Raw genomic sequence first — 25435 nt, forward strand, 5'->3', positions numbered from 1 at the left:
TGTATTATAGCTACTTCTTTTCTATGTAAATGGACTGATAAAATACAACATGTTTTGGTAAACTTATGTACCCAGCTTATTTTAAATGTTCTTAATACAAATAATTTTAAAGTGCACATTTCCTTTTTTGATTTTCATCTCTGTTTTCCAATTTCCATTCAAATGCAGCTTGACATAAACATACTACTTCTATTTTTCTAAGTTTCTCACTTTTCTAATTACAGTTAAAAATTACAATTCTTAATTTTTACATTTTACTTGATGTGTGAAGCTTTAAATGTGTATTGAGGTAGCATATGCTCTAATTAGAAAAAGTAGTGTAAATTAAGTGTAAGGCTATACTTGGCTTTGAAGCGACAACTTTAATGGGTACCAGTGAATGATAAATTTAAATCAAGTCAGCTCTGAGGGCTTGAGGCACTTTCTAACACTAGGTTTATGTGAACCAGCTGTAGATGTGCTCATTCACTGGCAGGCCTGGATGCCAAGGGTAACACACTGGAGCTACTGGCCACAGAAAAGGATGTTTCAGGTTAAGAAGTCCAGACCAGTCCTCTAGGTTGTTTGTCTAGGGAAAGGGGCAAGAGGACATTTAAATCAGAAATTCAGGAACTACTACAGCTAAGAATACTTTCCCCTCATTTTCCTCTAGCTTCATTTAAACTATCCCAAAGATTCTCCCTTAAAAAGATCCACAATGGATTCAAAATATCCCTGTAATGAATAAACTACCACCCTACCTTGGTAACTTGCTGAAATGGTTAGTTGCTCTCACTGTTTATACTTTTGCACTTATTTTTAGTTGGAATTTATCCTGTTTCAGCTTCCAGCTATTGCATCTTGTTCCGACCTTCTCTTTCATTAAATGGAACTTTGTTATCAGAATACTTCTACCCAGGTTCCTCTCTCTTTGATAAGTTATAAGACTTGAGCTTCTTAGGTCCCTTATCATAAGGTAATCATTCCAGACTTTGAATCAGTCTTTTTTCTTTTGAACATTTCAATTTTTACTTCATTTAAAGTTTCCATACCTGACATAGGTGGCAATCACATAATAGTCTTACTGATGTTGTAGATCAGCGGTTCCCAATCTGTGGTACGGGTACCACCAGTGGTACACAGACAACCTGTCGGTGGTACGCGTTAACAGATTTATTATAATTACTTTATATGACAAAAATTTGCTGGTAGTACTTAAGGTTGTATCATTTTAAATTGATGGCGTACAATCTGTCAGAGTTTGGGAAGTGCTGTTGTATATAAAGTAGGGCTATCAAACAATTAAAAAAATTGACGGTGATTAGTTGCATAATTAAAATTAGTCGCAATTAATCTCATTTTTAATTGCAGAACTAAAAACTCAATTATGCACAGAAAAACTCAAAATTACATAAAATTATGCAGGTACTTTGCATGGTTGGCGGGGTGGGGGGAAGTTATGAAAGTGTAGGGGGCTATGGCGGTGTGTGTGTGAGGTTTGGAGCCACGGGAGGGAGGTTACTTGTAGGGGGCTGAAGCCCAGGGAGGGGGGACCCTGCATGCCCTGGCAGGATGCCCAATCTGAGTGGGGTCTCTGCAGAGCTGCCCAGGACGTGCCCCCAGCAGCGGTGGGCTCACTATGCCCTTGCACCAGTAGTGGTGGCCACGGGCAGCCTAGGCTGGGGTACCTGCTCTGGCCCTGGCCCGAACTTCCTTGCTTATTTTCTCAGCAGGTCCCAGAAGGTCCCAACATGCCCCGGATCTAAGGATGCAAGGCAGCCCCACTGTGGCTCAGTACCACCTTCCCCAAAGCCCTGGCGCTGCTAGCCTGGCTGCAGGTTATGGGCAATCGTGCCCCCTGCTGCAGCTGCCTGGAGCCTGTATCCCAGACAGCGTGGCCATGGCAGGTCTGCCTAGCACCCTTAGGCCCATGACTTGAGGTGGATCAGGACCGCCTAGCAGCTTTGGCATGAGCTGCCTCTGGGTCTGTGGGTCCCCAGTCTGGGCCTTCCCCCGGCAAGTGGCAGCAACAGCGGCCCCACACCTTGTGCCCTTACAGAGGCAGCTACTGCCAGTGGGCGGGATTCCTGTAGAGCCACCTCTCATAGCATCTGTGCTGCAAACCCGGCCCCAGCCCAGTGCTGCCACTGAGCTGGGCAGAGTTGCCACTCTCCACTCAATGCCGCCTGGGCTTTCCTACTGTGGCAGCACTGGGTGCAGCTCAGGCTCCGTCAGCACTGGGCTGGGGCCAAGCATACGGAGCCAGGGCTGCGGGAGGTGGCTCTGCAGGAATCCCACCCCACCTGCCAGCAGTGGCTGCCTCCGCAGGGGCACAGGGCTACTGTAGCTACTGTTCTCTCAGGATGTGCAGGGACCCACAGGCCTGGAGGTGGCTCGTGCCACAGGTCCCAACCCACCCTGAGTCTGAGCCAGGGTGCTAGGCAGCCCTGCCAGCCCAGCTGCTCAGGGCCCTGGATGGGGGTTGTGCATGTCTGGGTGCAACCCCCTCCCTTCCTGCTGCAGCTGCCTGGAGCCTGTGCCCAGGCTGCCCTGCAGCTCCTCTGCACTGCCACCATTGCCCCACTGGGCAGCCCAGAGATGACAATGACAGCAGTGGGCCAGGGCAGCCCGGGCACAGGCTCCAAAACCACATATACGATTAACGCATTAATTGGTTCTTGCCTTAATTGCCATTAATGGACAGCACTAATATAAAGGTGGTGCCACTTGCCTACTCCTAGATATTCCCCTATTTATGTGGTTAAATTGCTGTGCAATAAAGACTATATTCTATGCAAAAGGAACAAATTAAGTTCCTTGACTGTGGCTGCGTACACAACAAACCTGGGAAAATTCTCCCATGTTTTCTCTCTGGATACAGAAACTTACCTAGAGCTGCATGTCCTGACATTCGATTGCAGCTGTGCACAGGGCAGCCCTAACTGGGTAACCCAGGCTGCCCGTGGTCAGCCTGCATTTCCCAGCAACACAAGGTGGACATTGTGAAGGAGGCATGTTCTAGACCAGCAGAGTCCAGTGAGTGACACACTGTCTCCCTGGGGTGGAGAAGGAGAAGCCAGAGGACTGTGTTCTCTTCTGAGAGAAGCTATGGCATGTATAGACATTCACTGTCCCAGGAGAAACTCTCCTGGGAGTAATATAACCCTAGTTGTTCCTAGGTTATATTTTTTTGTAGTGGCCATTTGTAAAAGACCTGAACATCTGTATACAGTACTCACAGTTTCTCCTGAGAGAGCAGTGACTCTCCCTCTGTACAAGGCCTGTATGAGCTGGTGGAAAGTAAGGAATTAAGTGACAAGAGACTTTGCTTGAGAGATATTCATATACCCCCTATCTGGCCAGTACAGCTCAAAAAGGTGTCATGACTGTGTAGCCAGGCAAATGACTACTTTAGTAATGTTCTAAGAACAATGTCATAAATAACAAATCTTCAGTTAGGTGTATGAAAAAAGAGGAGTAGCTTTCAAAGCTGGTGTAAAGCAAATTCTATTTTTAGAAGAATATTTCAAGTCTTAAAATCTTTACTTTTTTAAGGGGTGTTGGTTGCAACTGTGTTGGTCTAAGGACACAGGCAGGCAATGCATTAGAAAAAATAGGCTGGCAAGGTTCTGTGGGTAGATTGTAATATCTTTTATTAGACCAAATAAATAACTGGAAAAAGAACTTTTTTACAATTATTTAGTTGGTCTAATAAAAGATATCACATTTACCCAAAGAACCTTGCCTTCCTACTTTTTCTAATGCATTTAAATGGATTTCAACACACATCTTATACCTCAAACTGTCACAAGACTGGTTTTTCCACTGAGAAGTATCTGTGAAGCAAGAACTTTTATTGAGACAACACTATTCAGCTGGGGTGACATTTCTAAAACACAAAGATATTAAAGGAGGTATTACACAAATTGCTGCTGCTTTCCTTTCCAAAGAGAGACTAATCTTTATTAACTAGCAGTATGATTATTTGTGAAACATTGAACTTTTATAATTTTTTTGAAAACTTAGACTAAGTGGGGGAGCAGGCTGATTAATGTAAACAACTGGGTAAAAGGGAAAAACTATTACACTAATCAAGTGTCCTACCATACTCAAGAAGATACATTTAAGTAGACCTAAGAGTGGTCCCTGGACTGAAACTAAAAAAAAGTTTATATTAGGCCCAAAATTAGTATCAGAAAGCATCACAGCAAATAAATTGACCCAAACAAAATGTCTAAAGGAACCCCTTGCAAAAAAACCTTATCATTCATGGTCACAAATTATCACAAGGCAGAAAGTTAATCCAACATCTAGTTTTGTTCTATCTAAACTGTAATAAAATACATATATGTATATGTGTGTGTGTGTAAACACACACATATATATAACAAATGTGTTATATAACATGTTATATATATGCGTGTTATATAACATATATGTTACATATATGTTATATGTTATTCAATTGTAATCACAGAATTATCAGAAACATTTAAGCCTTTGAAAACAAATGGTAATATTCAAAGAAAGTGATATGTTTTGTGATGAAGAGTAAAATGAAATTGTTTAAATCAATTATATACGTATAGCTTATAGTCTACTGTGGGTTACCTTTCACTTCCTGCAGTGCAAGTGCAAATAGCCAGGACAAATGGGTGGCCTCATTAATACAAAGACTTAAACTGTAGAAATTTTTATGGTGTATCTTTTAATGAAAAAAAACCATTTTTCCAAAGTAAATATTTTGCTGATTCCTCAAGTTTTTCAGTGTTCCTCATATTTTAGTTGGTTATCTGACATCCAATGACTCAATCTGAACATATTCTATAGATCAGGGGGTGTCAACCAGGGCTACAGGTACCTCCTAAGGGTACCTGTGTAGGGGATGTCAACTGGGTACAGGTACCTCCTAAGGGTACCTGTGTAGGGAGTACACATAGGTAGGCATCAAATGGGGATGACGTGGTATGGCAGTGGCATCTCCCCAGGCACCTTCCCATACTTCACTTCTTATCTGGGGAGGAACACGTCACCCACACAGCACACTGCAGAGCCTCCCTGCCCCCCACCTCAGCTTGCTCTCTGTGCCTGCTCCCAGGAGCAGGGTCAGGGAGGGGGGGCCAGGGCAGTGGTGCCCCTTTGTGAGCTGGACACACGCCACGCAGCTGGCCGGGGGGGGGTGACACGGGGCATGCACATGGGAACTGCTGCCATTGCCATGCCTTGCACTGCTTTCCTGCAGTCAGTTGCACATGCAGCTCTGCGGGCTGCTGACGTGCCTTACCCCTTGCACACCGCCCATCAGCAGCCTGCAGAGCTGCATATGCGACCAGCTGCAGGAAAACTCTGCAGGGCACTGCAGCAGCAGCATGGTGGGGGGTGGCCGCCACGTGCAAGCCTTGCCCCCACCCACTCGGGCTAGCCGGGTGGTGCATGTGCAGCCTGCAGAGGGGCACTGCTGCCCTTACTCCCCCCACCCCCAGCCTTGGGACTGGACACAGAGACACCCCCCCACAGCCCCTTCCCTCTCCCCTGCCCTGCCCCTTCCCCCAACACACTCTTACCTGCTGAGCTGTGCTTGTGTACGCATCTGTGTCCGTCTGTCTGAATGTGTGTGCCTGCATGTGTCTATTTGTGCCTATGTCTGCATATATATGTGTGTGTGTGTGTGTGTGTGTGTATCTGTTCTCTGCCTGCCTGGCAGCAGCAGGCACATGGCATCGCACAGCTCCTGGGGCACTGGGGTGCAGAGTCCAGCCTGCAGCAGCAGTGCTTCTGCCCTGCACACAGATCTGGGTGGCACGTGCCCCCCTAGACCTTCATTGGGGTCCATGCAATGGCAAGAACTGCCCCCCACTCCCCATGCCTCCTAGATGAACCACTCTTGCGGCTCTGTCCTGCATGCTAACCCGGGTGCGCAGCGCCTGCTTCTGCCCCTGCCCCACTCCTTCCCTCACTACAGGAGCCTCAATCTGCCCCCCCCCCCGAAGAAAAATATAAAGGGGTACATGAGCTGAAACTTTGAGGCAGAAGGGGTACACTTGCTAAAAAAGGTTGTAACCCCCTACTATAGACGTAAAATTCACATTTCTTGAATATAGGTATTTTTTAAAAATTACACTTTAAACTTTACATTGACGAATTAATGCCATAGAATCATATTAACTATATAATTCTGGTTTCTCCAACTTCCAACTCTTATTGTATAACTTGCATAAAGGCAGCTTAAGATTTTCACTTTTCAATTTCACAAGTAACTCTTTAACTCCGCCGAAACCATTTTTGGGTAAACAGTACCTCTGGCGTATCTTTTTATGTAGTACATTTAAATCTGATGGAGGGTGAGCCACATGACAAAAATGAATCAATATTTGAGTATTTAAAAAATGAAGAACTCAAGGTCAGTTACAGAATTAACACACGCTAATCCATGTAAGTCTAATACATACACAACCCAGCAATTAGTGCTGCCATTTTGTGTAAACTTTGAAAGAAAAAAAATCCTAGTGGGAGCCATTAGACAGGAATCAAATTGAAGTGAACATCTGTAGTGAGAGCATTGGCAATGACAGGCTACACAGTTCAATATAACCTAAAAATACCAGTGCTTCAGAAGCTTCAAAAGCAGCAACATGACCTTCAGTCAACTTAACTTCTATAACAAGCATTCAAGTGACAAGTGGAAACAAACCCCTAGATCAGTGGTTTTCAAACTTCCTGAAGTCATGGAATCCTTTCATATAACTTCTTCTGTCATCAGCTGCTGCCGTGCAGCACCTCCAAGTGGTCACTGACCCCTGGTTGGCGCCTGTGACCCCCACCCCATGACGCCACCAGCGCTGGTGGTGTCTGCAGGAGCTCCCCACTCACCGCTGCTAGGCTCCCGCCACTGCCAGCGCAGACGTGCCCCCAGCCTCCAGGGGCATGCGCTGTTCGTATCTGTCATGGAGCCCCTATCCCTATCCTAAAGACTGATGCAGAGCCAGGCAACCTGATCCAGCAAAGGTGATGCACCAGCTCCTGGCCAGCTCCAACATTACCTCCAAAATCTTTGCAGAACCCTGGATGACTTACTGTGGAATACTACGGTTCTGTGAAACACAGTTTGAAAGCCACTGCTCTAGATAAATCTAGGGCATTTACGGTGGAATAATTCAAGATTTTTTTTTTATAGAAAGTAAAATTACAGAAGTGTTTGAGCAAAACTAGAATAGTCCCGGAGGACTGGAAAAGGGCCGATGTGGTCCCCATTTTCAAGAAGGGGAGGAAGGAGGATCCAGCCAACTATAGGTCAGTCAGTTTCACCTCCATCCTAGGCAAAGTCTTCGAAAAAATTATCAAGGCTCACATTTGCGAGAGCCCAGCAGGACAAATTATGCTGAGGGGAAACCAGCAGAGGTTCGTAGCAGGTAGATCATGCCTGACTAATCTAGTCTCTTTTTATGACCAGGTTACAAAACGCCTGGACGCAGGAGTAGGGGTTGATGTCGTATACTGAGACTTCAGGAAGGCCTTCGATACGGTATCCCACACCATACTGGTAAACAAGTTAAGAGGCTGTGACTTGGATGACTGCACAGTCTGGTGGGTGGCGAATTAGCTAGAGGGTCGCACCCAGAGAGTCGTAGTGGATGGGTCGGTATCGACCTGGAAGGGTGTGGGCAGCGGGGTCCCGCAGGGCTCGGTCCTTGGACCGATACTCTTCAATATCTTCATCAGAGACTTGGATGAGGGAGTGAAGTGTACTCTGTCCAAGTTTGCAGATGACACAAAACTGTGGGGAGAAGTGGACACACCAGAGGGCAGGGAACAACTACAAGCAGACCTGGACAGGTTGGACATATGGGCAGAAAACAACAGAATGCAATGCAACAAGGAGAAATGCAAAGTGCTGCACCTAGGGAGGAAAAATGTCCAGCATACCTACTGCCTAGGAAATGACCTGCTTGGTGGCACGGAAGTGGAAAGGGATCTTGGAGTCCTAGTGAACTCCAAGATGAACATGAGTCAGCAGCGTGATGAAGCCATCAGAAAAGCTAATGGCACTTTATCGTGCATCAGCAGATGCATGACGAACAGATCCAAGGAGGTGATACTTCCATCAGGCGCTGGTCAGACTGCAGTTGGAATATTGCATGCAGTTTTGGGCGCCACACTTCAAGAGGGATGTGGATAACCTGGAGAGGGTCCAGAGGAGGGCCACTCGTATGGTTAGGGGCTTGCGGTCCAGGCCCTATGAGGAGAGACTGGGGCACCTGGACCTCTTCAGCCTCTGCAAGAGAAGGTTGAGAGGCGACCTTGTGGCTGCCTATAAGTTCATCACGGGGGCACAGAAGGGAATTGGTGAGGTTTTATTCACCAAGGCGCCCCCGGGGGTTACAAGAAATAATGACCACAAGCTAGCAGAGAGCAGATTTAGATTAGACATTAGGAAGAACTTCTTCACAGTTCGAGTGGTCAAGGTCTGGAACAGGCTCCCAAGGGAGGTGGTGCTCTTCCCTACCCTGGGGGTCTTCAAGAGGAGGTTAGATAGGCATCTAGCTGGGGTCATCTGAACCCAGCACTCTTTCCTCCCTATGCAGGGGGTTGGACTCGATGATCTATTGAGGTCCCTTCCGACCCTAGCATCTATGAATCTATGAAATTGGCCTGGTGTGGTCAATAATTTGGCTGATAAATGCCCATGCATTCAAGCAGCCACAGCGCAGTACCTAAGTAGGCAGGAGCACAGCCCAGCAGCTTGGAGAGCTGTGTCCAGCTGTTAAGTGTTGGGGTGGAAGGGGAGGGGAGAAGGAAGGGGTGTAGGAAGGCAGATCGAGGCCCCTGTAGTGAGGGAAGGAGTGGGGCCATGCAGATGCTGCACAGTCGGGACGAGGCAGGGCATGGGATGGAGCAACAGCTCATCTGGGGGGAACAGGGAGTGGGGGCGGCTTCCACTGCTGTGTGCACTCCGGGAGGGCATGGGGGGAGCCGTGTGCCCCCGGATCTGCGCGGGGCAGGGCGGTGTAGTGTGGGCTGCAGCTGCGGACTAGGGCAGTGCTGGGCTCTTCCCAGTATGTGGAGGCAGGGGGGTGGGGGTTGGGCCAGGCTGCGCAGGGGGGTGGGTGGCAGTGGCACTGGGAGGGGGGTTGGGGGGCTATGGTGAATTTTGGGGTGGCTGCAGCTTCTTCATAGCCCCCTCCCAGTGCTGCCGTTGCCCATTCCAAGTGCAGTTGGGCCCAACCACCCTTCTCCCCCACACACCGGGAAGAGCTTGGCACAGTCCCGGATCCAGCCCGCATCTGCAGCCCACCCCACCCCACACATATGCAGGGGCACACACCTCCCCCCTGGGCATACCCCCTGTTCCTGGAGTGTGCACAGCAGCAGGAGCTGCCTCCCCCATGCTCCCCAGATGAGCCATGGCTTGTCCAGCACCCCACACCGCCCTGGTTGGGTAAATGCCTGCCCCAGCCCCCCCACCCCCAGGGGCCTTGATCTGTCCCCCAACGCCCCTTCCTTTCCCCCTATCCCTTCCACCACAACAGCCCTACCAGCTGGATGCAGCTCTTTAAGCTGCTGGGCTGCGTATTGGAAATAGGATCAGTATCGGCTGATATGCCTCCTTAAAAATCGGCTATCGGTATCAGCCCCCCCAAATCTCTATCAGTGCACCCCTTGTCTGAAGACATCTTTTATTGGGAAATGTATGTGCGCGCACATGTCTATGTGTATGTGTATGGAACTTGATAACTAAAGGAAAATTATATACATGTTAACGTTCTGGTCAATCCTTCCCTCTATTCTCAGCAAAGGTTGACAATCAAAGGAGGGCACAGGCTGGCAGTCCACTAGGCTTCATTCAGTCATTTTAAAAAACAGGCTTGAAGTTTAATAGGATTAAGGAGATCAATGAACTTGTTTACAAAAGCAAGGATTGAGAGTACAGGATTACACAGGAGAGGAGGAAGGACTCTCAAGAATACTGACAAGGAGATTATATACCAGAGGTGTAACAAAGTAGTTCCATGTCAGGGTTAATTTATGCCAAGGTCCTCCATGAAACTCTTTTTGCAGGTTTATCATTATTCCTCAACACACATGGATATGAGATGTGGGGGACTAAGTATCTTAACAGGACACTTAGGAAACTGGTTTTAACTAAACACGAAAGAATCTCAGAAGAAGCCTATCCTTTGCAAGAGAGGGTAAAGCAAAGAAAATTTTACATAATTACAGTACAATTCCATTATTAATCATCATTGGTGGTGATGGTATTTATTATTTAGATTTACCATATTTTATGATGCATAGATCGACCCCATATTTCTATTAAAAAGTTAGGATTTTTGTATGTCCGGTGTATCAGTTGACCCTGCCTTGGTGTCCAAGGCACTGGAAGCCCAGGCAGGCTCATGGGAGAGGTGGCATGCTAGCAGGCTCCCAGAAAGTTGGATCAAACACCTAGGAGCTTGGGCAGCACCTGGCCTACTAGCAGCTCACCCGGGTGGCCTCAGGGGGGTGCTGCTGCTGTGGAAGGAAGGACTGCCCCGCCCCCCCCGCAGCTCAGGGGTTGCCCAGCCCAGCGGCAGCTTGCTCCCCAGCCCCAGGACAGGTGGGGAGGCTCTGCCAAAAGAAGGATCAGGCCCCTGCCACTTATGCTTTCAGCCAGCACCTGTGGCTGGCAGGATGCCTAGCGGCTCCTGGGCAGGGGCTGACTTGCTCCAGGGACAGTGTGGGGTGTTGGGCAGGGGAGGGAGGAGGCTAAGGGTGTTGGGAAGAGCTAGCCTTCCTCACCATTCCTGCCCAACACTCCGCACTGCTCCTGAGTCAAGCCAGCCCCTTTCTATGAGGCACCAGGTGTCCTGACGGCTGCAGGAGCCTGCTGAAGACACAAGTGGTGAGGAGCCTGATTCAACTTTCAGCAGAGCCTTCCTGCCTGTCCCAGGGTTGGGGGCGAGCTGCCACTGGCCCAGGCAGCCCCTGAGCTGTGGTGGGGAGGGGCCCGCTCCTTCCCTCTGTGGCAGCAGTACCCCCCTGGGCAGGCAGCTAGTGGGCCACGTGCTGCCCAAGTTCCCAGGCACCTGATCCAACTTCCCAGGAGCCCGCCAGCATGCCGTCTCTCCCACAAGCCTGCCTGGACTTCCATAGCCTCACACATCAAGGTGAGGGATGGTGTACAAGTTGAGGCTGAATTTTAAGTGTGAAAAATTTGTCTTAAAACTTGACTTATTAACCGTGAAATACAGTGCATCTCACCATATCCAGAAAGGCTCAGAACATCTTACAATGAACGACAAAGAACCTGACTAGTGTAAGAATGCTGCTATTCTAAATTAGGTTGATAGATGTCCTATATAGTTGGGGATGGTCCTGCTTTGAGCAGGGGGTTGGACTAGACAACCTCCTCAAGTCCCTTCCAACCCCAGTTTTCTATGATTCTGTATAGTTATCTGTGACTTAAATCCATCCCCGATGCATAAGCATTATGCTAGTTTTGAATTAGATTACCACATGCTATTTTTTCTCTCAAGACATGTCTCAAAGCACACAGGCTAAAATTATACAATACTTTGTTTTCTCCTCATTAGAGTCTTCTCATTATTCAAATACTACTCTGATGACAGAATTGTTTGTCTCTTCTTACGGTTTTCTGTATCATTCAGCTGTAGACAATCAAAGTTCATTATAATTATTTGCTATGAGAAAATACAGAGAATGGGGGAGTTATCACAATGATTTTATATCATATGCACTGCATCTTTACCTGCTTGATACGTCTGACTGCATACAGTTCTATCAAAGGAAGCTAATGGGGGAAGGGGTGGGACAGAAAAATGAAACAATGACAAAGATTAGGTCATTGCTAGAAAGAATCCTGAAGGAAATTATTAGAAAGATGTTAGTGGGGAACTGCCTACTTGCCTGGTTAGCACCATACTAGAAAGCTTTTCTCAGTCCCAAACCTAGAATTAAGGGGCAAGTGAAATACTATAGACTCTGGCCTACAGAAGAGCACCTGAACAGACAGTTTTAGGGGCTGCCAGAGTCCCTCTGACCTGAAGGAAAGGGTTTGTTTGGACTGAATGGAACTCATTCAAAACTTGCAAGAAACTACATGTGGGAGTCTTAGATGTATAACCTTTTTGTTTGTGGTTGTTCTTGCTATTTAACTTGGGATAAATTAATTATACTTTGTTTTGAAGCTGTTTAAGTCTCTTGAATTAGCCATTGGACAAAGGCTGCCAGAAGAGTGCTCACTAGCACCAAATCACAAGGCCTGTCACATTAAGAAAAGGAGTAGCTCAGGGATGCTATCTAGGAGTAGTCAGGCTATGTGAGTGGAACAAACTGTTACCAAAACTTCCAAGCTGTGCAGTAATCTCAGTTGCACCTGGGCATCATAAAAAACCTGATTTTATAAATGAGAAATTGATGCAGATATTTAAGGAGAGATTAGATCCACAAAAGGATTTAGGCATTAAATTTCAGAATTTAGAAACTTCAGATCCTTGCTCAGCTGCTACCTAGCCCTGGAGGTACCAATCTGTTCTCATGCCCAGAATCTCTTAAACCTTGACAAAGCTGCACAACTCCTGCCTGCACAAATTGGACATTCTTCCACTTACCTTGCCTGTAAATAATGCCAGAGTATGCCACCTGGATCATATTCTAGCTTTGTTTTATACAGGATAATTGTGCCCTTTTATCCAATTGGTTCACCCACATTGTAGGAGATCCAGCCCCCAATCAGCCTCCGTCTGAAGGAACTTGACCAGATGTTTCCCACCTCTTCGGAGAGTGCTATAATGACCAGATGGGCTAACAGGCTGTGGAGTGGATGCCTACACAGTCAGGTGGGTGGCTAACTGGCTTAGGGACCGCACCCAGAGAGTGGTGGTTGATGGGTCACTCTCCGCCTGGAAGGAGGTGGGAATGGGATTCCACAGGATCTTCATTAGCAATTTGGATGAGGGTGTGGTGAGCACCCTCCCAAGTTCATGGATGATACCAAATTATGGGGCAAAGTTAATACACCAGAGGGCAGGGAACAGTTACAGGCCAACCTGGACAGGTTAGATCAGTGGGCAGAATATAATAGGATGCAATTCAACAAAGATAAATGTAAGGTACTCCACCTAAGAGGGAGGAATCCCCAGCACACCTACAGGTTGGGGGATGTCTGCCTCAGCAGCTCAGAGGCTGAGAGAGATCTTAGAGTCATAGTTGACTCCAAGACGAACATGAGCCGGCAGTGTGACGAGGCCATCAAAAAAGCCAATTGCACTTTGTCGTGTATTAGCAGATGCATGACCAACCGATCGAGGGATGTGATGCTCCCCCTCTGTGCAGCATTAGTCAGGCCGCACTGTGCTGTGCTGGAGTACTGTGCCCAGTTTTGGGTGCCGCACTTCAAGAGGGACATGGAGGATCTGGAGAGGGTTCAGAGGACACTCACATGATTAGCGGTCTCTGTAAAAGACCGTACGAGGAGAGGTTGAGAGATCTGGATCTCTTCAGCCTGTACAAAAAGACAGCTGAGGGGTGACCCTGTAGCCACTGATAAATTTATCAGGGGATGACAGCAGGGAATTGGGGATGCACTGTTTACCAAAGCGCCCCAGGGAGTAACTAGGAATAATGGGTGCAAACTAATGGAGAGTAGATTTAGGTTAGACATTAGGAAGACATTTTTTACAATAAGGGTGGCCAGAGTCTGGAATGGGCTTCCAGGAGAGGTGGTGCTGTCACCTAACTTGGAGGTCTTCAAGAGGAGGCTTGACAATCACTTGGCTGGGGTCATCTGACCTTGGTCCTCTTTCCTGCCAGGGGCAGGGTGTCAGACACAATGATCCATTGGGTCCCTTCCAACTCTATAATTTATGAATCTATGAACATATGGCACTCCCACATGGGTGACTCTTAATCCTGATGAATCAGTTTTATTTTTGCATGGAATATTTAAATATATTTACTGCTCTTTCACTCATGAACTGGAATTCTATTAAATGTAAAAACAAAATTTGAAAAATTCTACTTAAATTTGTTAAATGTAAAACAAATTCTAAATATATCAAAATGTTTACCTTGTAAAAACAAATTAATTTATTATACAAAGAACATATCTGTAGTTACTGAATTAAATGGATTATTTTTGCCCTTTTGAGACTTCAGCGCTACTAAAATCTTATCCGCTCACAACTTATTCTTCTCCATCACCTGGAAATAGAAAATAAACTTCCCTGTCTTTTTAGCTATTATGCAGTCTCTAGTTATACAACTAAAGTAACTGTACAAACTGAAAAGAAAAGTTGTTTGCACCTGCAGAAGAGGCGACTATCATCAGAACTTTGAGATATCACATCAGCAAACTGGTTTTGGAAACTTAACCACCATTTCAGTGGCTGGACTTTCTTTACTACTTTGGCAGCAAACAAGTGCTGTTTAATATTTTTATTCTTTAATTACTATATTGTTGTTTAATTGATTTTAAGATTAGTTGGACTTTAATAAGGATTGTATTTGTTAAAGAAAAATGTGTTTAATTAAAAATATCCAATTTAAATGAAAACAAACTATTTTGTCCACTAATATCACCGAATTAACAATAGTACTGCCACTTCCTAGCTTTTGAGCACTTGGCATATAACATTACTGTAGCCTGGATGTATATTTTCCTAGGTTTATAAACAGGCAAACCGGAAAAAAATTCTGTCATGTGACATACTAACACCATTTGTTACAAAATATTAATACCATTTGTTTCAATTATTATGTAACCGTTAGCTTTATTTTAAAAGTAGGGATGTGAAAGGTTAAATGATTAATCGTTTAACTGTTAAGTGCAGCGATAACCAGTTAGTTTACAGGTTATCTGTTAGCTCCAGGCAGTCACAGGAAAACTGTGGGAAGCCCAGGGATGCCCCAGCAGGAATCTGAAGGCAGAGGGCAGGCAGGAGAGGAGGAGGAGGGGGTGGGGAGAGGGAGGAGGACCTAGTACCCATAGCCTAAGGAGAAAACAGGAGCAGCCTAGTGACTCATCAATTAAGCAATTAGCTGCTTTCAAAAGTGCTCCCTCCCTCCCAGCACAGGACTTCAGGTGGAATGTATTGTCTGGCTGGGCTTGCCTCCTCCCCCCAGTAAAAGAGCTCCATGAACCAGAGCAGCTCCCAGCAGCAGCTGTGTCCATGCTGCTGTGTTATGGGTTAATCATTTAATCGATACAATTAGAGAAGGCTAAACAAATATTTTTAAAACTATATTTACATCCCTACTTAGAAGCCCTTCCTGATTGCACTAATGGAGAAACTAATAATACAGGGATATCCTCTGGATCAGTGCTAAAAGCAAATGAAACATACCTTGCCAGTGGGTCTCACAAATATTTCCTGACAGCAGAAGAGTGGTGACTTTTCCACCAATAAGTATGGATGGGGTTTCTTCAGCAAGCAAAAGCTCTTCCCCCCCTTCTCCTTGTCCCAATTCTATTATTTTGCACCCAAGTCCCAGGCTTTATTTTTCATGCCTATTTCAGTATAATTCTTCTCATCTAGTAAGTCCCAGTTCCCCTCATGGCTTTGTTTGACTTACTCCACCTCTCCCCATGCCTCCTAGTTTCCATCTTTTTCCTCCCTATATTGTTCATTCACTCAGTCTCTCCCTGTACAGTTTTGGTCTTCAGTCTTTGCACAAGGAGACTCAGTTTCCTCTGCCACAGCTCTTTGTCTGGTCTATCTTCTCTGTTCTACCCCCCCACCCTCAACTGTTTCCTAGCTCGACTTTTCTCTGATCTCAATATTTTTCCCATGGCCAATCAGCTCCCAATTCTATACTGTCTTTCCCAATCTCAGTCAGTTTCTCTTCCTGACCCTTCCAGTTTCTCCACATTCCTTGCCTAGTCTATTCCTTTATCTTTCCTTGGCTGTATTTAAAATAGGCAGCCTTAAGCCTATGTTGCAGATGGTTTTAAGCTTATAATATGACCAAATTTGGAGATGGCAAAGGACACTCTTTGCCAAATGCAAGGTCCGTATTCCAAGGTGTATGAACAATATAGCACTTCAATTTTTTTTAAACAGAGACAAATCATATTAATACATTTCCCCTAGTCTTTTTCTCAAAAATGAAGTGTTAACTGAAATTAAAGAAGTCTACCCAAGGCAGATATTTAACATCAAAAACAACCCAAATGGTTACAGTTTGGTATTGCAAGCAACTGTGCTAGAGCCTTAAAATGGGAATTGTCTGGCTACTTTAATAGGCAGGGAAAGACCGATTAATCTTTCTACTATGGATTTTGTTGCTTAGTATGTTACAGGTGTGGAGTTTATATTTATTTTAGAAATATCTACCTAAATGAGAAATGTATGCCTAGCAAGTGACACACTAGGCATTTATTAATCGAATGGATAAAAGAGCTACTATTACTTAAAACCTTCCTCCTTTCATGAAAACACTTCCATATTGGAATTCTCTGTAGACTTCTCTTTGATATTTCTTCCTATCACATACTGACATTATTGATTTCCCTCTCTCAATGCTGTATTCCAGTCACTGTAGTCAGATGCCATCATCCACTGACACAACAGTTAGATGCTTCAGGATTTATGCTAACAATAGTCCATAAATTTGCCAGTAAATGTTATATAATAATATGGTATATTAGTTCCAGTAATAAAAAAATCTACAAAACATTCCCAATTTAAGAGTTCTCTACAAAATTTACAGCTGCTTAAAAATACCATTCATTCAGCTGCAGCAATTATTTCCTATTTGGGGGCAGAATTGTTAATGGTAGCTTTACTTACCCTGGACTTGAGGGAACCTTCCCAATTTTCATCCACACACTTCGAGAACAGCCCCTGCATATAGCTGCAATGTAAAAAATTGTCATTTGTTTATATCTTAAATATCTTAAAGTAGCTTAAAATTAGTTTTAATTATCTACTGAATTCATTATCTTTGTGAAAAGCATTCAATGTTACATTGATGGCGATTAGAAATGAATAATTAAAGGCACTTACACAGGAGCCACAGAATCCATGCCTTGTCTTATTTTCATTCAGAACAGCTGACTCACCTCAAAGATAGCAACATTCCCTTGTGGCACTTCACATATGCCTCCCCTCCCCCCCCAGGAAACGTGACAAGAATTAAGTTCAAAACAGCTAGCAATATTTTCAAAGTCTAAAGTCAGTGAGAAATGCTGCCTGTTCAATCTTGCTTGAAAATCAAGAATGCAACATATTATGGTTCCTATACACTGGGCTTACAGACCTAATTTTAGCAAGCTACTTTCCGATCATCTTGGCCTATGTTTTCTGTGTGACAGTAGAACTAGTTGTCAGTGGGCTGTTCAGCCTGTCTAGTTAAATTTGGACAGTTAGAATTGGAAAAAAGATTTAAATTTAAATAAAAAATAATCTTCCTTTCAAAACAAACTTGTAAAATGGAAACAGATATTGAATTATATTGTTTAAATCAGTCAACTAAATCCATTATCTGTGCCTGACCTTACTGGCTGAAAAAACTGTTTGCAGAAGACTACTCCTTTTAACCCATTACCTTAATCACACATTTAAAATGGAATAGGAGAATTCTAGCTGCACTGGTGCCTTGCGGGCCAACGTATTTGGACCCTTTTAGCCCCCCATCCTCAAAGTACCTTTTGCCCTGCCCAATCTGCTGTTCTGTTTTCTGCTCTCAGCCCTGTGCTTTCAGCCATGGTTATGGTCTAGACATACGAATGGAAACGTGGAATGATCTTCTGCTTTATTAACTCTGCATTATGGTAAAGTTCCTGTTCATTTTAGAATGGGAACACAATGACTCCTACTTTTCAGATGTTATTAAAATATTGTTTGATATAAAAATACATGACTGGTCTGAGCCCCTACATGCAACCAATAATGAGCTCCAGTGTGTTCAAAAGGTGGCAGTCGTAGCTCAAATTAGGAAAAACTCTAATTAAATCAAACAAAAGTCTGAAATTAGTTACTGAGAAGCCAGAAATATTTTGTTGTGCATTGTATTTCAAGTTAACAAGCACAAAGAAGCCTATAGTACTAAACAAAAGTTGCAAGACTTCAGTGAAATATTTTGCGAGCCAGGTACTTTGAGTAGATGTTACATCTTTTATTAGACCAACTGAGTAGTTGGAAAAAAGGTTCTTGGCAAGCTTTAGAGCACAGTCACCCTTCTTCAGGCATAGGGAGTCTCTGCTGTTCTGAGACTCCATGAAATGAAAGAAGCTACAAGTGTGGCAGGATGTCAGTGAAAATGTAAATAGATACAATAAGAAAGAAGGTAAATAGGTAGACTTTTGTCTTTCTTATTGTATCTATTTACATTTTCACTGACATCCTGCCACACTTGTAGCTTCTTTCATTTCATGGAGTCTCAGAACAGCCGAGACTCCCTATGCCTGAAGAAGGGTGACTGTGCTCGAAAGCTTGCCAAGAACCTTTTTTCCAACTACTCAGTTGGTCTAATAAAAGATGTCACATCTACTCGAAGAACCTTGCCTGCCTATGTCCTTAGACCAAAACAGCTACAACCAAAAACCCAGCAATGTGAAATATTTTGTCATTTTAGAACTGAAATAGTTTACTATTAGCCTTTTATACTACTAGAGTCTTCCTGAGCAAGTCAGGGTATGTCTTTATTGGCCAGCTGCCCCTGGCTCTTCCTAAAGTTTTAACACCAGTGCATACACAAAAGTCCCTGGCTAGGGTTTGTCTGGAACTAGCTGACGTCTAAGTTTCACTCGGGCTAGAATCCTCCCGCTGTATACACAGGACTCAGGTAAAGGACTCCAATGCTGGCAGTTCTTTCATAATACCTCTGGCAACTGACACAATTTACCAAGAACAAATTCTAGAGCAGGGTGGCCCACTTGTAGCACATGTGGCACATGAACCTGGGCACTCAGTAAAAGGACCAAAAGAGGCAGGGAGTAGAGCACTCCTTGGACTGGAGTTGGGGAGGGGAGACAGGATGCTGTCAAGAGCTGGTTGGTGTCCGCTGTCACCAACAAGGGCCAGGTTAACCCTTCCTTGGCTCTGCAGCTGTCACTGAATTCAGGGCTTTGGATTCTTGCCCCCTATATGAAACCGTAGTGATTGTACCTCCCTCACAGCAGTGTCGTGGCTCTACAATATTTCATAAGATTGGAGGGTCACACCTCCCTGCCTCCATTCTGGTGCCCCAGAGCAAAAACTGTGTTGGGTATGACTCTGGGGGTAGGCATTTGAGTAGCAACCCAGAAAGGGGTGGAGCTCAACATGTGACACTTGCCAGAAAGGTTGACTACCACTGTCCTAGAGTGTCTCAGGACTTAGGGCAGTGGGGCATGCCCTGAAACTTACAGCAGGGAAATAGAAGACCAATAAGGACACAATAACACAGACAGCATTGTCTTATGGTTACAACCAGCTTAGGTTAGCTCCAGCCTGGGCATCAATCACTTTGGTTACTTGTTCAGTAAAGCTAATATCAATAGTTCAAGAATATAGAAAAATAACATTTAATAGAAATGCATATCTATTCTATACTGTATAAAATAGTATTTTAATTAATGCATCTTTTGCTCTTGGATACGGAGTCTCAACTGTGTTTTTTTCAGTATTGTAATTATACATTTTATTGGGTTTTTTTAAACTTCTGTTTTCACAATGCAGCTAAGAGTCAGCAAACTAAAGATTCTATTGTAACCTGTGGATTCTTAACAAAACTGTTTTCAGGTATCTGAAGTATAACCTCTTTGGGCTCAAAGTCAAGCTGAGGGCTCTATTTTTCTTTCTCCCACATAGGCAGTAATAAATGTCTGCAGACCAAAATGTGCCCCGCCACATTATACTTCTGCAACCTAATAGTTTAAGTGGGCATGTCTACACATGTGCTGGACTCTGCAGTCCCAGTGCCACATGGGTCATTTCCAATGATACTGTGCAGTAGCATTAGCATCATGGTTTGTGCCTGCCGATGCTACATCACCATAGTGACGAGCTATGTTGCTGTAGCTCGTAGCTACGATATAGCATCTCATATAGACATGCCCCGTAAGTCCAAATTCATTATACCGTAGCAAACTCGCTTAAGGTTCTGAGTTACAAAATACATCATTCTGCCTACTAACCAAGTGGAAACTAAAGCATGGCAGTGAAAATGGACTGACTGCCCTTCCTTCCACGTGTCTCTTCCTCCAAAGATGTTTCTAGATGTAGAGCTGCTTGGTAAGGCTCGGAGGAAGATACTACCATATTTTTTGACAACTGGTTGCCTGAATATGAATGTTCACTTTGTTTTATTCAGTTAAATAGTAATCCTTATCACATTTTAATATTTATTAACTTTTCCAAGTTAGCAATAACTAGTCATAGAAGCATTACAGTGGTTGCAAAATAAGGCAATGATGTATGCTTCATAAATACTACAATGATGGTTTAGGGATATATTTTATCTTGTATTCTGAACTTGTAAAATTTAGGTCAAACTTAACATTTACCAATAATTTTGTGGATGAATGGCCCTTTGATGTACACTACTAGCATTTACAGGGACACAGTGACATCTTGTCTGGCCTGCATTAATCAGCAGTCATCATTTTCCACAGGAAACTGAATTAAAATTGTTAGAATAAGGCTGTCTTATCTATTCAGTGCAGGTTTTTGGAAACTTGCTTTGATAAAAACACTTCTGACCATACTTAAATTTTCAGTTGAATCTAGGAAAGTATTTTAAGATTAAAATTAATATTTGGCTCACTGCTGAAGGCCACTATTTTTTAAAAAGCAGCATTTGAGAGTAATAGTGTTATCTGTCTGCTTAGCTTCAGTTTTTAAATCATATAGCTAGGGTGATTTAAGTTAAATAAGTGCACCAATTAATTATTGTATAAAAAGAGTGAAGACAACGTTATTCAGAAAAGTAAAGTTACAAACTCTGACCTTAATGTTCAGTGTTCTCAATAACTATATTCATTACTGTTTGCTTTACAAGTCAATGCAAATACTGGCCATGAAACACAGTGCGTTACTTGAAGCAAATTATTTTGTTCTGCCTGGTATATCAATAACAGCTCTGGATTCAGATACTAGTAGGCATATTCTTTGATGCAGGAGGCAAAACAGAGTGTAGAGGGCTTTGCTCTGGTTAGACTGGTTCAACATTACTGACAGTAATAAACTTGTTTTTACCTCTAACAAACAAGTTTGGGATTTTTAAGAAGATATGCAGTAACAAGGCATTTTTCTCTAAGTCCACTTCAAATTGCAAATCACAACTGGAATATAGTTAAAAAGTAACATAGGCTGCTTGCACATGTTAAAAAACAAACAAACAAAAAATGCGCTTTACTGGAAAAGCAGCACATTATTTCCACCCAGCTCTGCAGCATCTGTATAGATCAGGCACTTCAGTAGGGTTTTTTGGTGCTTTTTAAGCTAAAGCCGATTCAATCAACTATTAGATAAAAGTACCAAAAAAACCCCGCTAAAGTGCCGGATCTATACAGATGTTGGGCGAGCCAGGTCTAACTAAGGTGCTACCTCTTCTGGGCATGCGCGGGGCTTGGTTTGGGAATGCACAGAGTTTAAAGTGCTGGGTTTTTTCCCCCCAATGTCTGCAAGCAGCCGTAACGTACAAATAAAAGTATATCGTGAACATTTTAAAAAGCTGGTCATTATAAACAACACAGTATAATGTACTTCTGTGTGAATAAAGGGGAATTCTTTGCAATAGTATCTCTGCAGGAATTCACAAAATAATTAAGTATTTTACTCATTATCCCAATGTATATAGCCAATAACTGATTGCACCTAGGTTTATATATAAGTTATTGATGTGTTTATATTCTGAAGTTATAATTCTCCCATACTTAAAGTCCATCTGTGTTGTTACAAAAAGTTCAGATTCATACTGAGACAAACAGCTGCTCTGTGTCATTTCTCACTAGAAACCTAGACAGAAATAAAATCAACTACATTTACAACCCTAGACAACAGTGTCTTTTGCAAGATACATAGGTTCCTTTGCATCATTAAAAAAAATATAATGCTACACTTGTTAACATTCACTGCTACTGCCAGCATGTCATAACCAAAATGGAATAATTAAATTTTTGAAACTTGATGAAAAAAATTTACTAAGTTTAAGCATTATTTAAAAGTAGCAGAAGAGAATGACACACACCATTCAGTATTGTAGCAGATGCATACAAATCTAATTTGACTCAGTTCATTACACAATACTTAACTTGTAAGTTGGCTCATTTAAAATAATGCTTTGCTTGTTTAGTCTTCATGAAAGTCACGTTCATATGATAGTGCATTAAGGACTTTCTAAAACCATTAGTGATTTGGAGAGATGGAATAAATTGCTATTACAGTTTCTAGTCTGATTCATATATACTCCACAAAAAAATTAAAAACTATTTAAACATTCACATAGAATTCCCTCCTCCTGCAGTTTCTTAGGATTACTGCAACACTAAAAACTGAAGATCTTCCTCTGACTTTACAGAGCTTCAATTTAAGCTTAAAAAAAGACTTAGGAGGGAAATTTTAACACTAGAGTAAAATAATTCATAGTTTGAGATTTGGTGTAGAAGGTCCTTTACACCATCCTTTAAATATACAGGGGGAAAAAACAGTTCCATTAATGGAGGCAGGCAGGGTTACAAAACAGGTAACAACAGCAAATGTTACCATATTCACCTGAATCCAAGATGACTTTAAATGTAAGATGATTCTCCAAAAATTAAGAGTCTATATATAGAAAATCCATAACAAATGTACAGTCTTCCATGTATAGAATCTAATTGTAAGAGGGCCATCTTAAATTTATCTCCTTCCCTCCCACCTACACTGTGGAGGGGAAACAGATTCCTACCCTCTGGCCCCTTGCCTGCCCCCACAGCCACCTGCTCCCACCTCAGTGCCTATCTCCCTGATGCCTATCCCTCCACCCCACCACTGCTTAGCTTCTAACCAGTGCTGACCAGGGGCACAGAGCACGTAGGGCATCTATACACATGCTCCAAGGTTGGGGGAGGGGAGGAGGGAAAGTGCTTTAATTAGAGTGGCTCTCTGAGAGCCGCTTTAATTAAAGCGCCCTCAGCGTCGCGTGTCTTCAGCACCCCATGCTTCAAAATGGCGGTGTTCGTGCTTTAACGAAAGCTTGTTTGATGACCTTTAGTTAAAGCACCCCTGTTGCCATTCTGAAACACGGCGACCCTGAATACACGGGACACGGAGGCTGCTGGAGCATGCTAACTAGAACGCTCCAGCAGACTCACAACAGACTTGACTGATCGAGTGTGTTCCAACGCATGCTAATTAGCATGTGTCGGAGCAGAGCTCCATCACATGTATCGGTACCCATAGTTGTTCTGGCCCTGGTCTGGCCTGGCACCAGTGGTAACAGCAGCTCTGGCTCCAGCCCCAGACTAGGGCAGGCAGTGGCTATGGCTATGTCCTTAGGCTCAGGTTGGGCCCGTAGCCATAGCAGGTCCCATGCCACTGCATGGTCTCCCCTGCTCTTCCCCCTCACACCATAGAGTCTACCCTGTGCTTCCCCCTCTGAACACCCCCTCCCCTGTGCTCCCCTAGGGCTCCTCAAACACACAGGCTCCCCACACTCCCCGCTCCCTTCCCACAGTCTCCCCTGCATAAGCCACCCTAGCTCTGGCCCAGGGCAAGCAGCCTCTCCAGTTCCAGAGCCGTAGTCACTGCCTGCTTCAGGCTGGTACTGGAATCCAAGACAATCCTCTCTCCATGTTGAATGGCGAGGACAGAACTGCATCTTGGATTTGAATAAATATAGTCTAAATGTCATCCTGTCTGAAGTCGAAGAAAGTCAAAACACTTCAGCAAATTTTCTGAGGGGGAACTAAAGTGTTATCCCTTCAATTTAAATTGTCAACACTAGGTCACATATAAATAGTTCCAATAGATAAGATACAATTACCCAAGCTGAAAACTAACTAGAATGGTTTACATCTCAGATACGAAACTCCTATACAATCTTTAGTAAATACAGCCAAACATTTCAGCTTTGTCTCATCTGAAGGATGGCACATCCACTAGCAGAGATCACTCCCTTGATCATAGTGCTTTAAATTAATGCTGACTCAGCATTCCACACTGCCAGCTAGAGAATCATCAACCTCACTTTTTACAGCACCTGTTGTTTCCTGGAAGCTGTTCTTTCAGATTATCAACAGGGAATGATCCTACTTAGATTATGGAACAGTACTGTGAGATAGCTTGAATTTATAAGCAGACAGAAACACTTATAACAGGGTGTTTTTAAAACCTATGCTAAAATGGACTGAGATACAGACATTTAATTTGTAAGATGAGGGCAGACACTCTTTGCCACCTCAGCACTCTCTTTGACATGCTAGACTTAAGAATTCTCTGACACGGTGTACATTTTCTCTGTCCCATACTGAGCAGCTGAGGAGAGAATGATCTGCCTATCCAGTTTCCTGCTGGATCAGGCCAGGGCAACAATTCTGAAGAGCTGAAGGAACTGGCTTGCAGGAGCCAACTCTAACAACATCCTCCACCTCTTCAGATTTCTGGTCCGGGCATCTGTCTCCTTTGAGTTTGGATACTTTACCTTACAACAGAATTTGGACCAACTTGCACTGCACTAGCCAATCAAGGGGCACACTGCAAGGTGGAAGAAAGACTGTTAGTCCTAAATGTGTGACCCCACAAAGGGCTGGGAAGAGGGTCTCAGCCTCTGGTGATAATGGTAGCTTGATACTGATGAACGTTTCATGACCAGTCCTTGCTGGGGCCATATACTCTTACACTTTGACCTTTTATTGTTAACACTTTTATAAAAACAAAGTTTTAAAAGCCTAAAAATCCACAAGTAAACAAGACATTCTTCAATACATCTACGGGATGTATTAGTCAAAACATCTACGGGAGTGATGGTCTTCAACGGAAGGGGTAGTAAAAAACGGTGTCAAAATTTACTTAATATAACTGGCCAGGGTACTAAGCCAAGTAAAGAAGAACAAGTATCCATCTTTCTTCATGCTGCAGTATCCTTAAATTAAGACCCTGTTGCTGTATAACTAAACACCACTAAAAGCACCAGAGAATATATGCAAAAATCTAGAACTCTTGGTTCCAAAATGATACCTTTTTATTAGACCAAGTGAGAAACTGGAAGAAAAAAACTTTTTCTGCAAGGTATTGGGCTCATGCGCCTTTCTTTTTTCACTCAGGAAAAGTTCAAGATGGTAAAACATATGAAAAACATGTAGGAAATAAACTTCATTTTTGCACAGAGGAAGCAGAAGGTGGAAAACTGTCCCTCTGGGTCCATGAGTTGTGAGCTTGAGAATATGGCACGTTTTTAAATATGGCACCAGAGAATCAAGATGAGTCCGTCCCACTACTACTGCCGTCCCACTACACTGCTACTGCCTCTGGCATGAGGACAAGCAGAGAACTAG

General features: G+C 43.8%; 1 protein-coding gene and 1 long non-coding RNA gene across 2 annotated transcripts in view; one reads left to right on the forward strand and one right to left on the reverse strand.

Annotated features, from left to right (window-relative positions):
• Window positions 1-14379, forward strand: part of LOC132250759 (uncharacterized) — a 28882-nt gene extending 14503 nt beyond the window's left edge. The window contains exon 3 of the long non-coding RNA XR_009462368.1: window positions 12693-14379. This is a non-coding gene — a long non-coding RNA (uncharacterized LOC132250759). The remainder of the gene's footprint in view (window positions 1-12692) is intronic.
• Window positions 1-25435, reverse strand: part of SELENOF (selenoprotein F) — a 55559-nt gene that overhangs the window by 6295 nt on the left and 23829 nt on the right. Inside the window, exon 3 of the mRNA XM_014599766.3 lies at window positions 16767-16830. Within this exon, the coding sequence (XP_014455252.1) occupies window positions 16767-16830 (64 nt within the window). The remainder of the gene's footprint in view (window positions 1-16766; window positions 16831-25435) is intronic.

Source organism: Alligator mississippiensis, chromosome 5 (genome assembly GCF_030867095.1).
Source record: "Alligator mississippiensis isolate rAllMis1 chromosome 5, rAllMis1, whole genome shotgun sequence".
NCBI classification, from domain to species: Eukaryota; Metazoa; Chordata; order Crocodylia; family Alligatoridae; genus Alligator; species Alligator mississippiensis.